The sequence below is a fragment of the Platichthys flesus genome, chromosome 20 (assembly GCF_949316205.1).
Source record: "Platichthys flesus chromosome 20, fPlaFle2.1, whole genome shotgun sequence".
In the NCBI taxonomy this organism is placed as follows: Eukaryota; Metazoa; Chordata; class Actinopteri; order Pleuronectiformes; family Pleuronectidae; genus Platichthys; species Platichthys flesus.
The window spans coordinates 13,322,514-13,337,721 of NC_084964.1; the positions used below are offsets into that span (position 1 = coordinate 13,322,514).

General features: G+C 42.4%; 1 protein-coding gene across 1 annotated transcript; it reads right to left on the reverse strand.

The window, feature by feature from the left end:
* Positions 1–6,173: 6,173 nt before the first annotated feature.
* LOC133931625 (G-protein coupled receptor 26-like) lies at positions 6,174–10,477 on the reverse strand. The gene is made up of 3 exons (XM_062378541.1): positions 9,531–10,477; positions 8,678–8,791; positions 6,174–6,599 (listed from the first exon to the last, which is right to left on the reverse strand). Exons 1-3 carry the CDS (start codon positions 10,196–10,198, stop codon positions 6,371–6,373), a joined length of 1,011 nt encoding a protein of 336 aa, XP_062234525.1. The 5' UTR covers positions 10,199–10,477; the 3' UTR covers positions 6,174–6,370.
* Positions 10,478–15,208: the final 4,731 nt, after the last annotated feature.

Here is a 15,208-nt window from a genome sequence, read left to right on the forward strand (position 1 = left end):
AGCCTCGGAGACAGATTAAACACTCAGTGGGCTCATTGGACATCAAAGAAGACAAACCGGACGGCCAAGGAGATGGAGGGTGGTCCAAAAGTTTTATGATTGATGGATTAATTTGCTAAATTTAGCAGCATTAAACTATCTTCCTCCTTGTGAGCATATGGAAGACGTATGTCAGTGGGGTTGGATTTACTTGTTTGGATTAAACCTCTGGGAAATTCCAGTTTCATGCAGCATGGGGCTTGTTTTCCTCCTTCTGACCATCCTCCCCACTGCTAAGAAAAACACAGTTACTCACTGTGTATTGTGCTCGAGAGAGTTACTAAAACAAAGTGTGGAGGAGCAAGAAACCTGAGCCGTCAGAAGACTGGGCGGGTTTTAAACAAACCTGCAGGTCAGCCCCAGGAGAAGTGAATGTGAGCTGCAACCACAACTCCAAGTTTGACCTCCTGTATTTATCCTGCTTGTGCACTGGCTGAGTTTTCCTCTGCAATACGGGATTATTATAGTGCTCACTTGATTTTACTGTCGTCACAGAGACACAGAGGAGTTCTGAGATTAGTGTGATAATGGTAGGTTTTGAAGATAATATTTAGTTGGAGAAAAATAATTGCAGTGACTTGTATCAAATTGCTTTGGATCCCTCAACATGGGTGTTTAGAAAAGTATTTTTTTGTAAATATATTCGACCAATCATGAGCCAGTCTCAGCTGATGTCTCATCACGTATTTATAGCATCAAATAATGAATTAAAGAAGAGTTAAATGAAAAACCCCACAAATCTATTTAACGTTTGCTTTTACTTTTTAGCCTGGTCCCCTCCCATATGCTAACATGGTGCAGAGTGTATTTCCTGTATTGCAGCGAGCCATTGCAGCGATTGGACACTTTGGATTGCAGCTGATTGTGGTACTTACGTGGACATTAATAGGAAGTGAACAGACATTCCATTGATGTTCTCTGGTCACACCCCCAAAAAATAAATGATGAGTAGCATCGGCTGATATTCGAGGTACTTTCCAAAAACATTGGGCGGCAGGTTTAAGAGAATCAGAAACAGGGCACTTGACCGAGAACAGATGTAAGCTAAGATTTGATGCTGCGTCAACTTCTGTCTAATCAACGTCTATTTACTGGTCCAACACTGTTTGCTTTGCCTGCCACATCCTGGAATCCTTAATTACGGAAACTCTGATTTGACACAAATGCAGCAACAGAACAAAAGAATGAACATCCTGTACACTCCAAGTCAGAGGAGGAATTCCTGAGAAGAGGTCCAATCAACCAGAATATGTGAAAACACCAGTGTAAGTGGGCTGTGGGTGTATGGCGGTCTTAATGGACACATGGTGACGCCATACTGCAGTAAACATCAAAAGGTTTCATTAAAAGCGCAGAATGTAGATGAAAAACAAAGCCAAACACATCAATTCGTAATGACATAATATGACATAACAGCAAAGTGACGATTTGAATCCCATTTTCTAGCACATACACAAACATATGTGAGAGAAACACATGGACTAATAAACACCACATGCTCTTTATGTTTATTGATGTATGAAGTCATTTTGGATTCTCTATGGCCATTTTCACAAATTCGCCTCCATCTCATTCAGATGTGAAGGTAAAAGCTTCGGGTTTCGGATGAAACACAAAAACAAGTGCGGCACTCATGAAAGAGAGGACTGGCTGGTTTATTGGAAAATGGCCGCTTGTGTGCTTTTTGATATTTTGTTTTGTTTTGCAGCCCAAAAAAGTCAACAAGCAGCTTTGTTCTTTACTGTCACCGGCCTATTTTTTTACACCCTTTATTTTGTATTTTGAAGTTTTCCAGGAACCTGTAAAAAGCTATTTTTTTCCCCGTTTAAAAAGACAAACACTTAAATAGCTGCAAATACATTACGCACTGATTTCATATACTGTAAGCTGTTTCAATGCTTCTTTAAATTCCCTGTCAAAGTGTAATAAAAAAGAAAAACGAGAGAGTCCACTTTGCACTGTGAGTTGTGGTTCCCTCCTCACTCTGGGAGGTCAGTCGGCTGAGTGGGTTGAGGTCGACCGTGATTACGCCGAGCGGTACGGTCAGCGCCACCCACATGGAGATAATCACAAGCTCCACGGGTGTGAATCAGTGTCCAGAATCTCAGGCGTCTCCCTCGGATGTTGTTGCTTTACCACCTGCACTGTGGTGTGAAGTGAAAAATCAATTCCCTCTGAAAGTCATCTCAGTCTTGTCAAACCCTCATTTTCTCTATTGCTGACCCACATTATGTCTGAAGGTGTTATTGTTGGTGACTGAATAATATAATGACTTTTTATCATGTCTGCTAAAACTGTCACTAATCGTCTGAGAAAGATTCTTAGGGACTGTTGGCTCCACCTACGGCTCATAATGCAGTTGAAAGAATCCCCCCCTCCTGTTTCAAATCACCAATCAGAGCCAGCAGGAGGCTCTGATCGAGCATCAGTCACTACTCAAGCACGATAACTATTCTTTACGTTTTTCTTGCTCCTAAAAAAAAACCCTATTGGCTGCAGCTTTGAAGAGGCCATTATGGCTGATGTGTTTATCTGTATAAATGGACGGCTCCAGGAATTCTTTAACATGGCAAATTAGGGAGTTAGCTTTGGCGGAGATGAATTGTTCAGATATAACTACCCAGTAGAGAAGCATTGAAGAAAAACCAAGGGTGGATTATTTCACTAAATTTATTAGACAATATACTAAATTAGTGTGTTGTCACAATAGAACAAGACCACTTTGGTAAGGTCTACAGTTTAATTAAATCATAAGGATCAAAATCTAAAACTTTCTCCAATATTACAATTAAAATGTCCACCAATTCAAAATATTCTCATTTTACCGTCACTAGAAATGAAACCGCAGTCTTCATCATCCTCATCATCATCATTTTAGTAACCATTAGCAGCAGCAGCAGCAGCATTGAGCCAAGGTTGAATAAATTAGGAGGTAACATAACAAAACACTTCAGGCTGTCAAGTCAGTCACCATTACAAAATGAGGTATATAACACTCACTGCACCGTCAACTATTAACAACATTGGTTAAAACTAAGTTTGCATTTGAAGCAGCACATTCTGTAACACTCAAACAGATACAGTATTTTCAATTAATTACACAGACGTATATCAAAAGACACAAAAATACTTTTCACTTTGTCGTCCCTCTAAACCTGTCGACACGAATCGTTTCGAGACTAGCTTATTTTTTATACCGTAGTTATAGCTTATGAGAAAAATAACTACACTACATCAGTGCAAAACATCAGCAGAGAGGAATCTACCGGCTGAGTTGGGATAAAGACAGAACATCAAGCTAATGAATGGAAGTGAATAAGGCAATGATTTAGTCTCTCTGTATTGGTCAACATATCCCAATGCCTTTGTGAATGGAAAAACTTTAAAACACTTTATATTACAGAATTTAAGGCATTAAATATCTTGGCGTGCCATAAACAACAAACACAACACAATCAGATAACACAATACAGCCATTTATCCAAATCCTCTAACTCCTGGGCAGAAAAATAAATATGTTTTCAGAGAAGGAAACTGCAGAGAATAACAATTGGTGCCATCACTGATCATTGTGTCACTGTGTGTAAATACACTAATGGCCTCCTGCGTGTACAACCTAAACATAATGTGTCCAAATCCATTGAAAAATCTGCAATATAAACTTTTACAATACATATTACATTACATCTTATTCTATAGTCTCTCTCTTTCAGAGCTAAGCACCTTTGTTTACAGTATGTCAACTCTAACGCCCTCTGATACAGAGCTGCTCGTCTTCTGATACAGAAAGAAGTGCACATAAAACAGTAGGTACAACATGTAGTGGGCGACCTGTCCTTAAGAACTGCCTGGAAGTCAGAAGCAACAGGACTAAATAAATATACAGAATATCAATATATTCCGTGTTCACGTAAAACTGAGTTTACACCAACCCTCTATAGCTATTCATCTCCTTAAGAAACATATTACAAACATACTACTAATAATGTATGTTGAATATTAGTTGCCATGTATCTTGTACATCAAACTACAAATCTGGAGATTTAATTGCACAGATGCAAACGAAGCTGCTCTTGATGCAAAAATGATGTCCCTTTCATTTCATTGAATTAGCTTTATTGATCAATCAACAGTATGTTTCAGTCTCATTCTAAAGGTTCCATGATAATTTACGGTTGCTAGTATAAAACCTGAAATGCCTTTTTCCGTGGGAAATTTGTATTGTCGGTCTGCAACAATTTTGATGGTCTCGTTATCGCTAGAGGAAAAGAAATAAGCAAAATAATTCCCCAAATTCTCTGTTTCCGTGCTAATAAATAAAGTATCTTTTGTTTTTTTTCTGACATACTATGGACCAAACCAAAAACTGATTAATAACCGAGAATAACTGCTAGTTTCAATGCAAGAACTTGTTTTGGTTTAATCTTGATATGATTAACTCGTTTAATCCTAATGATTTATTTTGTATAGTATGAAAAGCTATTTCCTGGATAACGTCTTCCCAGTAGGCTGAAGGCGTGGGTGACAGATCCCTGCCTAAAGTTAATAGAATGAGGGTTATACTACACAACCATCATTTCACCTCTTACACTGTTCTGTTCTTCAGACCAAAAACATTAAATGTGAAGCCTAGATTTTGTACTTGATTGGGATAATATATCAGAGGATGATTTTCAAACATAATCTATTGTTTTTGTTCTTCTGTTTTTCTGAAAAAATCACACCTCTTGAGGTAGACATCTCATCTTTACAACAATAACCTAAATACATATTGCACTGTAGCCACACAGCAGTAATCTAGCTAGTTAGCTTAGCCGAACCTCAACTTTCATGGCAAACAAGCTAGTTTGTTAACCCGCTAACTTTGACTTCATGAATACAAGTGTAAACTGACTGACAAATGAGGTTGTTGCCAATAATATTTTTAAGTGAGCCACTATACAACAACTTTAAAACATCGGGTTTGCCCGAAGGCCCCAAAAACAAGAAAAGGATCTTGATCGTGATCTCTTGGTCATTGAATCTAGCTAGCATTAGCGTGTTCAATCATTGTAAACTGATTTTATTGTGAAAATGAATTGTGCCCCTGCATTGAGACACAGCTACGGTTGCCAAAAATAAATATTAGATGCTGCCTTCAACGGACTGACCCAAATATCACATTCAGTGTGTGTTAGATGAAAGCCAGGAGTATTTCTTTAGCTCGACCACTGACTTTGGCAGAATGTCCATTTCTGCCTCCCGAGCTGCTTTGTCGTTTGTGTCCTCGCAAGGAGCGGCTGTCGTTCCTATGTAATACCACAGGATGTCATTTAAATACATGTTATCACTTTTCTAAAAGGACAAATAAAGATGTTGCAGACTTTTCCTCTTCCCTGTTCATACTGCGCAAATATGTGAGAAAAGCATGAGGCAGTCTCTGTGGATTATTCCTCTTAGTGAACAACAAGTACAGTCGGCCACGCTCCACTTGTCTAGGCAGCCTGAGGGGCACACGTCAGTCATGACAGCGAAGGCAGATGGTTTTGAAGGCCCATTTTTTCCATTAAAACTCTCCTCTGCCAGGTCATCAAGTCCTTCAAAAAATGGGTTCTCAGGGCACAAACCATGACGAATCACGTAGTCCTTCCACTGGTCTTACACGAATAAGTGAAATAAACTAAAATAAATTAAAAGTAGTGTACAAATTAATGGGAGTGTGTTTCACCCCATTCATTCTGAAAAAAAAAACCTGAGGCGGGGCTGTGCAGTGTCACTGTCCGCTGTACTGTACGTTTAACGTCTCTTATACAATTATTTAATTCATAAGACAATACACGCATCATTTTGGTTAGGCTAGTTTTCAGTGCTACATACAGCAGGAACGTGTCAAACACTTTGCACAGACTAAAACAGACATACAGCCTTTCCTGACTCTTTTTTTTTCAAAACACAATATCAGTGTATACTACGGTAATCTCAAAACAAACATACACTGCTAAATCCCGAAGCCAATCCAGATAAAGAAATGAGACTATGAAACGGCCGTTCTTCTTGGGTGGGCACATCTGTCTCTCCAGGTGGATGTGAAGTCTACCATTGTGTAATCTCCTCGCAGCGAGTCCACCGCACTGGTCTGCTGTTCTGACCGCTCAGTATGCAAGCACAGTGGTATTCCTGTGCCGGGATGTGCCCTTGTCTTTAGTCACTCTTTTTCTGGCATGTCATTCCAAATTCAAGCAGACAGGGAGAACTAATTTGTCCTCTTCTTCATCGGCGATAAATCAGCTTTCCCCGACAGTGGCCAAGTCAACCCCCGGGACACAGCCCTGTCAGTCCCCCCCGCTGTCCGTCACTCCGCGGTCGGTATGCTGTTGCCATGGGTCTGGTGGCCGCGGCCGGACGTGTTCAGGGAACTACGCTTCAGCAGCCTGTTGACGATGTCGCTGCACGTCTTCTTGTACTGGTGTCGGAGCAGGGAGTACACGAAGGGGTCGCAGGCCGCCTTGCTATAAGCTAAGCACTTGGAGACAATTCCCCAGTGAGGGTTGATAGGCACTGCTGGAAATAACTCCACGATCCTGCCAGCGAACACAAAGAGAAGTTGGTGAGAGAGGGGAAGCGGCATGCTGGAAAAGACATGCATGGCCATAAGCGTGTTATGCAGAAGTAGAAATACATTTGCAAGACATTGTTATCCATAGCTGTTCTTCTGTATAATTATGCAAAGAACAGCTTTTTATTTTCGAGTAGAGTCACCCTAGAAGTATTCCGTAGTAGCTCACTACTGCAAACACACACACAGGATGAAATGAAGGCAGCTCTCAAGTGAAACCGTTCGAGGAGTTTCACTGTCTTCGTCTCAAGTGAGTGGATTTATGGTGTGAGGCTGCGTGTCTCATTTGCAGCCGCAGCATTTCATGTCAGAAGAGGCAAAAGGGAAGGCACTGCAAGAATAAAACAGAACTGTCTGAGCAGTAACGAGTGTCTGGGAACGAGCCAATTAACTTCAGTTGTGATTTATTAGACGGACGGCTGAGCAGAAAAACCTTAAAGGACGCGGGACGGTGACTTCCAAATGATTGGTTAAGAAACTCTTGTGCACCACTGTTTATATGATTTAAACACATAATGAGCTTTACTAGTGTCTGCATCGTCTCCTTTGGGCTCGTAAAGACATCAAGTTGCTGCTCTCACTCTAATTTCTGTCATGTGTTCAAATATTTTACTGTATGTTTCGCCATAAAAAAAAAACTTGCTGATGCTCTAACCCTGCACTCTGTGTGATTAACTCTGTCCACCGTCGAGCCCTGTCAGCACATCAACGTGAGGCTCACGCGGGCCAGTGGCCATCGCTGGCGTTTGCCCACACACTCCACAGCAGCAGCGTGAACAGGAGGTTAAGTCAGCTGACACACGCCGCAGCAGGGTCTTAACTATACACACGACAACTCTGACAACAAATGAGAGACGCATAATACATTCAGATTGTAATTAGCGATCTGCCGTTTGCAGAGCATGTCGAGTGCTGCTGGGGTTCATTAACTACTGACAGAATAGCATATTGTATGATCCGCCCACACAGACAATGACACGTGTGACATAAGGTGTCAATCAAACTGTGACTTAACAAGGCCTCATAATTTTGATAGCATTAAATTACAAAACAAACAAAAATGACCAGAAAAACCACACTTGAACAAATATCAGTGTGATTAGAATTACATTAAAATGAGAGAAACCATCATTAAAAATGTATTTGACTTTGGTCCATGTCCCGTCCACTAACATGGAGGTGGCTCGATTTATGACTCATACTGCAGAGGGCCACCTGGTGGCGATTTAGACCTTTTGGCTTCACTTTGGGGGAGCTGTCATGTCCTCCATCTTTATTTACAGTCTTTGATTGGTACCCAGACTTGCATGCAGGCCTGACTCTCTGGGATCTCTGCCTCCAACCATTTGCAGAAACAACACATTTCAGCAACAACATGATCCTTCAAAAACAGCCTTTCTCTGACCAATCTTCAACCAAACAACGAATATTCACACAAAGTAAATTTTTCAGCCACTTAATTCTCTGTATGTTTGCCCAGCGATTTGCTGGCAACCTGTCCAGGATGTATACCCAGCCTCTCGCCCACTGTCAGCTGGGATCGGCTTTTGTTTTTTCGATGTATTCTTCACATGCCATAGACTTTGAAATACTGTTTCACTGAGAGGAATGAAAAAGCTTTGCTCTGGTTTTTTCCTCTCCCTGCAATTTTTACATTTTAATATTGTCACCCCCTGGCATAGTTTTAACCCGCATAATTGAAACTCACATATTTACTTCCACTTCTCGCACATCTGGGCAGCTCTCGTTTTGACATCCTCTCTCTGCCCAGTGAATGATACATGTTCGTTGTACCTGGCTTTACTGAGATGCACCCAACGAACTTGAGGAGGGGGGAAAGTGCTAATGCAGCTTTACAGCAGAGCAGAGACATATTACTTATCACAAGGTCAGCCAATCTCATCTTCCAAATCTGGCCGGCGTGGAGAGGAAGAGGAGGCGAGGCAAAGAGGAGGAAGTGGGGCCAGTTGACAGAAGAGGAAAGCGAGGTACCAGCAAAAACAAGAAGGCCAGCGTATATAGGCCGCAGCGGCTCACACTCACCTTGTGATCACATAGGGAGCGAAGCAGAGCATGAAGGTGCCAATGAAGGTGCTGATCTTCCTCGTAGCTCTCTGCCGTCGCCTCCTCTGCTCCTCCAGGCAACGCTGGCGAACGCTGGTGACACGGGGGGGTTTTATGTCAGTGGGACACATCACAGGAAAGCATCTCTAAGATTTCATAAAAGAAGCTGCTGCGATTCTGTCCTTTTTCCTGCTGCGCATACAGCTTGAGAACGAACCATCAGAAGATGAGCTGGTGTAAGGCAACTGATTTCATCCCAAAGACATTCTTAGCTCAAAAATAAAAATTAGGATCCTTTTATACTTGGAATTACTAGGACAACAGTCACTGTTAGAACATGGTGATTTTAGATGTGAACCAGAATGCACCATGGCTGTGATGTTGTGATGCAAAATGCTTTAAGTGGCAATTTATGCAATCTAAGTCTATAGCACACACACAAACACACACACACACACACACACACACACACACACACACACACATAAACACACCAACACTCCATATGGTTATTGAGCCATACTGTATGGAGGCAGCATAAAGCAATCACTTTGATTGACATTTGAGATTAATCCGATTTTGCATCCCCCTCTGAATACTGAGGGCTCAACTCAAATGTCAGTGCAAGGCATCATTAACCAGTTAGTCCTGAGAGCACATGCAGAACATAGGTCAGGTTTGGACATAAACCATGAAGAAGAGTGATGGCACCAACAAGAGTTTTCCATTTTGTAATTGCCTTATAAGCTTTTCCAATACATATGACATACAGCCATGAGATCAATAGTAAATGTCCCACAAACAGGGAGAATAAGTGAATAGAGCCGCTCACCTGGGATGTATGTCCACCAGCAGCACTAAAGTTTGCATTGTGATAACGTCGATCCTCTTGCAGTGAAACCTCGCCACTTTCAGCACTTTGAGGTATGTGACACACAGAACTATTAAAGACAGCAGGAAGGTGAAGGAGTGGAAAAAGACGGTGAAGATGACAAACTGGGTCCGGCTGCTCGCCCTGGGGTTGGACAGGGTGCAGGACGCGTAGAGCCGGTGGTATCCCACCCAGGAGAGGCACGCGGCCACCGTGGAGAAGGACATGGAGTGCGCCCACGTGTAGCCGAGCACGAAAGCCGCGTCCTTGTGGCGCATCTTGGAGTGGTACCTCAGCGGGAACACCACCGCGATCCACCGGTCGATGCTCAGCGCTGCCATGCTCAGCATCGAGTTGGTGGACAGGAAGGTCTCCAGGAATCCCACGGTGCGGCAGAAGCCGTCTCCCCCCGGCTGCGCGTTGCTGACGAGTCCCACCAGAGTGAGCGGCATGTTGGACACCGTCAGCAACAAGTTGCAGAAGGTGAGGTTCAGGTTGAAGAGACCCGGCACCTGCTTGCGGATCTCCGGGTTGTACAGAAAGCAGACCAGCACCAGGACGTTGGACAGCAACGACACTATAATGATCACAACCACCAACACAGAGAGGATTACCTCCGCAGTGTCCATCCTGGGTGGCCCAGAAACTCACTTATTCCCACTTTTCTGTCCGTAAATCCGTCCTCATTTTGCTCCTTCTGCAAAAAAACAGGGCATCAGTCACCCATAACCGTGTCCGTGCATCCCCACATCTCTCTCCGCCCGTGGAGATTCCCTCTGCTTCTTGCCTCCACTACATCGTCTCAGTGCCAGAGCCAGGACAGGATGATGAGAAGGAGTCCGGCATGATGAGAGGAAGAGGGATGTTTGGAGATTCGTGGGCTCGGTCTGTGCACTTTCCCTCCCAGCAAACTGCATGAAACAAGCGCTGGTGCCAAAGCTGCTCTCCTCTGGCGCTGCAGTGGGGTTTTGTCGTCCTGTGATGCGCTCTGGAGGCATCACCCCTCTCCGCACACACACAGCCCAGTGTGTGGGCTCCACTCACCCCGACCCTCCTCTCCTCCGAGGAACAGTCAGACAACATTAATTACTGGTGGACAACTGCACTGATTCCCAGAGAGTTTCCTTCCTTTTGCCCTAATCCACACTTGTCTGTGCTGAAAGTGATTTCTCACATCAGGGCAGGGAAATATGAAAACAACGGATTCAGAATATATATCTTGGACTTTGACCACTGCTTTAATATATCATTCATTCTGAACTGCATATGCATATTTTATATTTGGTACATTTTGCTTTTCAGGGGAGATGGCAATACATCCTGCAGCTTAAGAAATCTGCATCACACTGCAAAACAGAGCAGGATGTCTTCTTAAGAAGCACATAACAAAACCATTAAAAAAAAGATGAGTTACTGTCAAAAGATTCATTCTTTCACTCTGTCTCTTTTCACCAAATCTTGTTTTATAAAATGTGTGGTAGGAAACAAATGTATTTCTTTGTGATACAATAAAATGCAATGCTATTTATTTGGTTAAGGGTGATTAATAGAAGGCCAAAACATCAAATAAAACAAGATAGCGATATGCACTGGCAAACGTGAAAAGATCTGCCCACTTGAATTGAGCTGAAAGGGCAACTTCTAATCTATAATAAATAACATGGTCCATTCTGCTTTGAACCACCATTGCGTCCAGTAGCATCTCATCCTCCTCATGCTTGTACTCAAATATCTCCTCTAATTAAGTCAGCTCCATCACATTGATGGTGAGCAACATCTTCCGGTCCCCTGGAAGCCAATCGACGCCCCCTCACTCTGCTGCCCCTCTGGACTTGGAGTGTGAAGAAAGATTTTTTTTTTTCTTCTTTTTTCTCTGAAGCGTAGGACTCATCGGAGTGTGCTGCGGCACGTGAGTGTGTGCTGAAAAGTGCTGGAGCGGGTGGGGTGGGGTGGGGGGCTGGGGGGGGGGCTCGGGGGGGCTGAGTAAGACTGAGAGTGTGTGGGCGGAGAGCGTTATTGTAACTGCAACACACATGGTGTTCAACTGTGCAGATGTGATACAGCGCAGGCCACCGTGTTCCCTTCACTCTCTCTGGGGTGGCACAGAGGTGAGATGAAACAGAGGGGAGAACAGGGGGGGGGGGGGGGGGGGGGATTTGCCTTGGATGTGCAGGCTCATTAAAAGTCCATCCTGTTAATGGTGTCTGAGGAGAACATGGGATGACGTGGGCCCTTGGTGCAAAGAGAGGGCGGCTGCAGAGGCGCCTGTCTCCCTGTCCGGAGTGAGGCTTTGGCCGTGATGGATGCACATCCAGCGCGATGCACCCTCACATGTCAGGGGCCCATCAGCCCTTGGAGAGAGGCACAATCGAGCCCTGTCATGTAAGCGCCTCAGCGGCTCTCCAGTGTCCGCTCGGGGGCCTTATCTGCACAGAGCCACCGGTTGATCCCAAGCACAGGTGCAGCTTTTTGCAGGCATGGCTTTAATTATTCTTTTCATAATTAAATGACGGCTACACAGGGAATAACGCCCTTGAAAAGAAGTCATTCTAAAAATACAACCTAGAGGGGATTGTGTGATTTGGACGGATGTGGATAATGCAGATTGGTGATGGATTTTCTTGTTCTTATAGCTGGAATTTTGGTCTTTAAACCGTCACTTTGATTGAGATGTTTCAATCAGCGCAAAGCCACACAAACAATCACATTAATCATCGTGCCACATTAGACGGATTGATAAGTACAGATGCATTGTCCTCTTTCTTTCCACCTGAGAGAGGCTTTATTTGAGGAGATCATTCATTTGATGCACATCCCTGTAATGGAAGCCCTTATTTGAGGTGAACTCTTTGGTTTTGACGCCTCCAGGCCTCAATATGACCTTGAATGAATAGAGTGCCGCCGCTCTCCAGTCTGGCGTTGGTGGATTTCGTCTTAAAAGCACAAAACATTAAGTGCATTTGTATATTTTTATAAGTAAACATTAGTGAGGTCCATCCATTAGTGAGGTCCATCCAGATAAAAGTCAACGCATCTTACTGATGTTATCACACAGCCATCACAAAACATGAAAAGGATTTATGAAGTGTTAGACCTTGTAGATGTACATCCTGTAAGTAAGTTACAAGTTTGTGCATATTGTTGATGTAAATGAAATAGATTTTATTATTATGTCAGCATTGGTGTTGACTTTAAGACTGCATCTATTTGTATTATCATCCATTATTACACATCCCTGTACAACTAAACAAAATACGAATTAAAAAATGTAAATAGATGTAGTCCTAAAGATAAGATAAGACGAGATAAGATGAGATATACATTAAACTATAATGCTTATAACAAACTGCAAACTTTAGAAGAAGCAGTTGTAAAAAGATCACAAAAAAGCTGGTACAGGCAAACACTTTTCAACTGGAGCATAAACAAATTTTGTTTGCAGTTATATTATTTCAGATTTATTCATTGTTTAGTCTATAAAATATCCAAGATGGAAAAATAATGACCCATTCTCTAAAATATTTAATTAAATTGCTTGTTTTGTTTGATCCAGAGAATCCAAAGGACTAAATCCTTCCATTTGAGAAACAGGAACCATCTTATTTTTTGTAATACATGTTACTTCTAAAGTTTGCAGTTTATTCAAGTATCAAAGAAAGACTATTCTCTTACCACTGTCCTGACAGGATGTGCAGCCTCTGGAAAACTCCTAACATTGTCATTGCTGATTATCCTCTTAACCGTGTCGAGGTGGTTTGTGCATCACCCAAAATCTGAATTCAGTGTGTGTGTGGGTGGCGAAGGGGGGGTCTTTGAGTTTACTGCGTTTCAGACAAGATCTGGAGTCTTCAGATTTTGCCACGTTGAGGATAATACCTCTTGTCAGAAGATTTAACAAGTGCAGGACTTGACTGGGAGAGACGGTGGGAGGACGGAGGGCCCGCAGCACTCCTCCTTTTTTTTGACAGCGTTGCAATTCCACACTTGACTTCCCCTGGAGTGGCAGGCCGGCATGAATTCCCCAACCTAAATGTTTGCTTTAGCTTCCACGTCTTCCTCGTGAATATAGACTCATCGCTCATGTTTTCTTACCTCTCAACCGTAGTTTCATTGGATTGCTATGTTGTGTTGGAGGGGGGGGGGGGGGGGAGTTTGAAAAGTTAGTACGACATGTTGCAGCGTGCAGGCATACTGTATGAGCTGCCTGGTAGCCTAGCTGTCCCCTACCCCCGAGGTCGCAGAGGTGAAGACAGAAGGGACACTAACTCAGACAAGTGGTTGTTATTAACAGATGAGACAAATTAATTAAGTGTAGGAAATAATAAAACATATTTTATACACATTTAATAGATGAGACTAATAGATTAAAAACTCATATTTGCATCTTTTGGATTCAATTCAAACTGGAAGTCCAGTCCAGGTCTAATGTTATAGAGGTCAAACAGAGATCGTATATAAAGATGGACGATATGACGGCTCCTCATGAGTCAAGCCAAAACGTCTCATTCGCCCTCTATTGGCTGGTTACAGTATAGGTCATGAATCCCTCAACCGATAAGCAAAAAACAAATATCAAAGCACATAGCAATTTCTGTCATCTTGGGTAGTTCCTGTCTAACTGGTGTTTGTCCACGTGCTATTTGTTCTAGGGTGAAATGTCTTGATTGACAGCTGAGACTGACTTGTGATTGGTCAAGCGCTTCTATCACCGGTGCCTTGCTACCTCAGCTCCTTCCCCAAATCACTACTGTGCAGACTCCAATTACGCAAGATGGGGACAATTTTACATACGGGATATTCAGGCTTCATCTGTCTCCTAGGTCAAACTGCAGTAAACACTGAGAAACAAAGCGACAAATACATTTTTGCCAGATGCAGAATTCGATATGACCAGGATGATGATGAGGCGACTGAACATCATACTCCTTGGAACTCCTTCGTTCCGCAGTCTAATTGTTCAACTCACATTTAGCTCAATTAAATATTTATCCCCAGCGACCTGTTCTCATCAGATCCATAATTAGTAAATGGTTCCGTAAATGAGAGATCCTGACAGCTCGCAGCGTTACTTGGAAACCGATTGAAGATGGAGGGCTAAAAAGCAAACCTTACTCAGATCTCTCTCAGTCTGTGATTTCATCATGTTATCAGCCTCTTGCTTGTTTGAACAGTGCCAGAGTCCTTTGTGTTGTATTGTTTGAAGATCAAGCCTGTTAGCACAAACTTAATTTGGCTTCCTCTGATTCACCGTCATTGAACTTGTACTCGAGCGTTTCCCCTTTAAGCTACTGTATCCTCCTGTTCTGCTACATTTCCTTGTTTACTCAGCAACATATTATATGTCAAGATTAATTGGAACACATTATTGATGCTTTGCTATTATTATTATTCCTATAAATCTTCTTCTTGCTAAATTAGCTTTATTAATTATTATCATTATTATTATTTTTATTATACATTTTTATTTTATTTTGTATTAAGTAACATCTTGAATAATGTACTGTTATTTACAAAACAGACTTTTAAAAATGTATTTAAATTGTATATTTACAACACTGACTTAAGTGCTGGGTTTATATTCTACCACATTTTTTAAGGAAATTATAAATTTTATTACACTTCATAGAAAAAATTATACT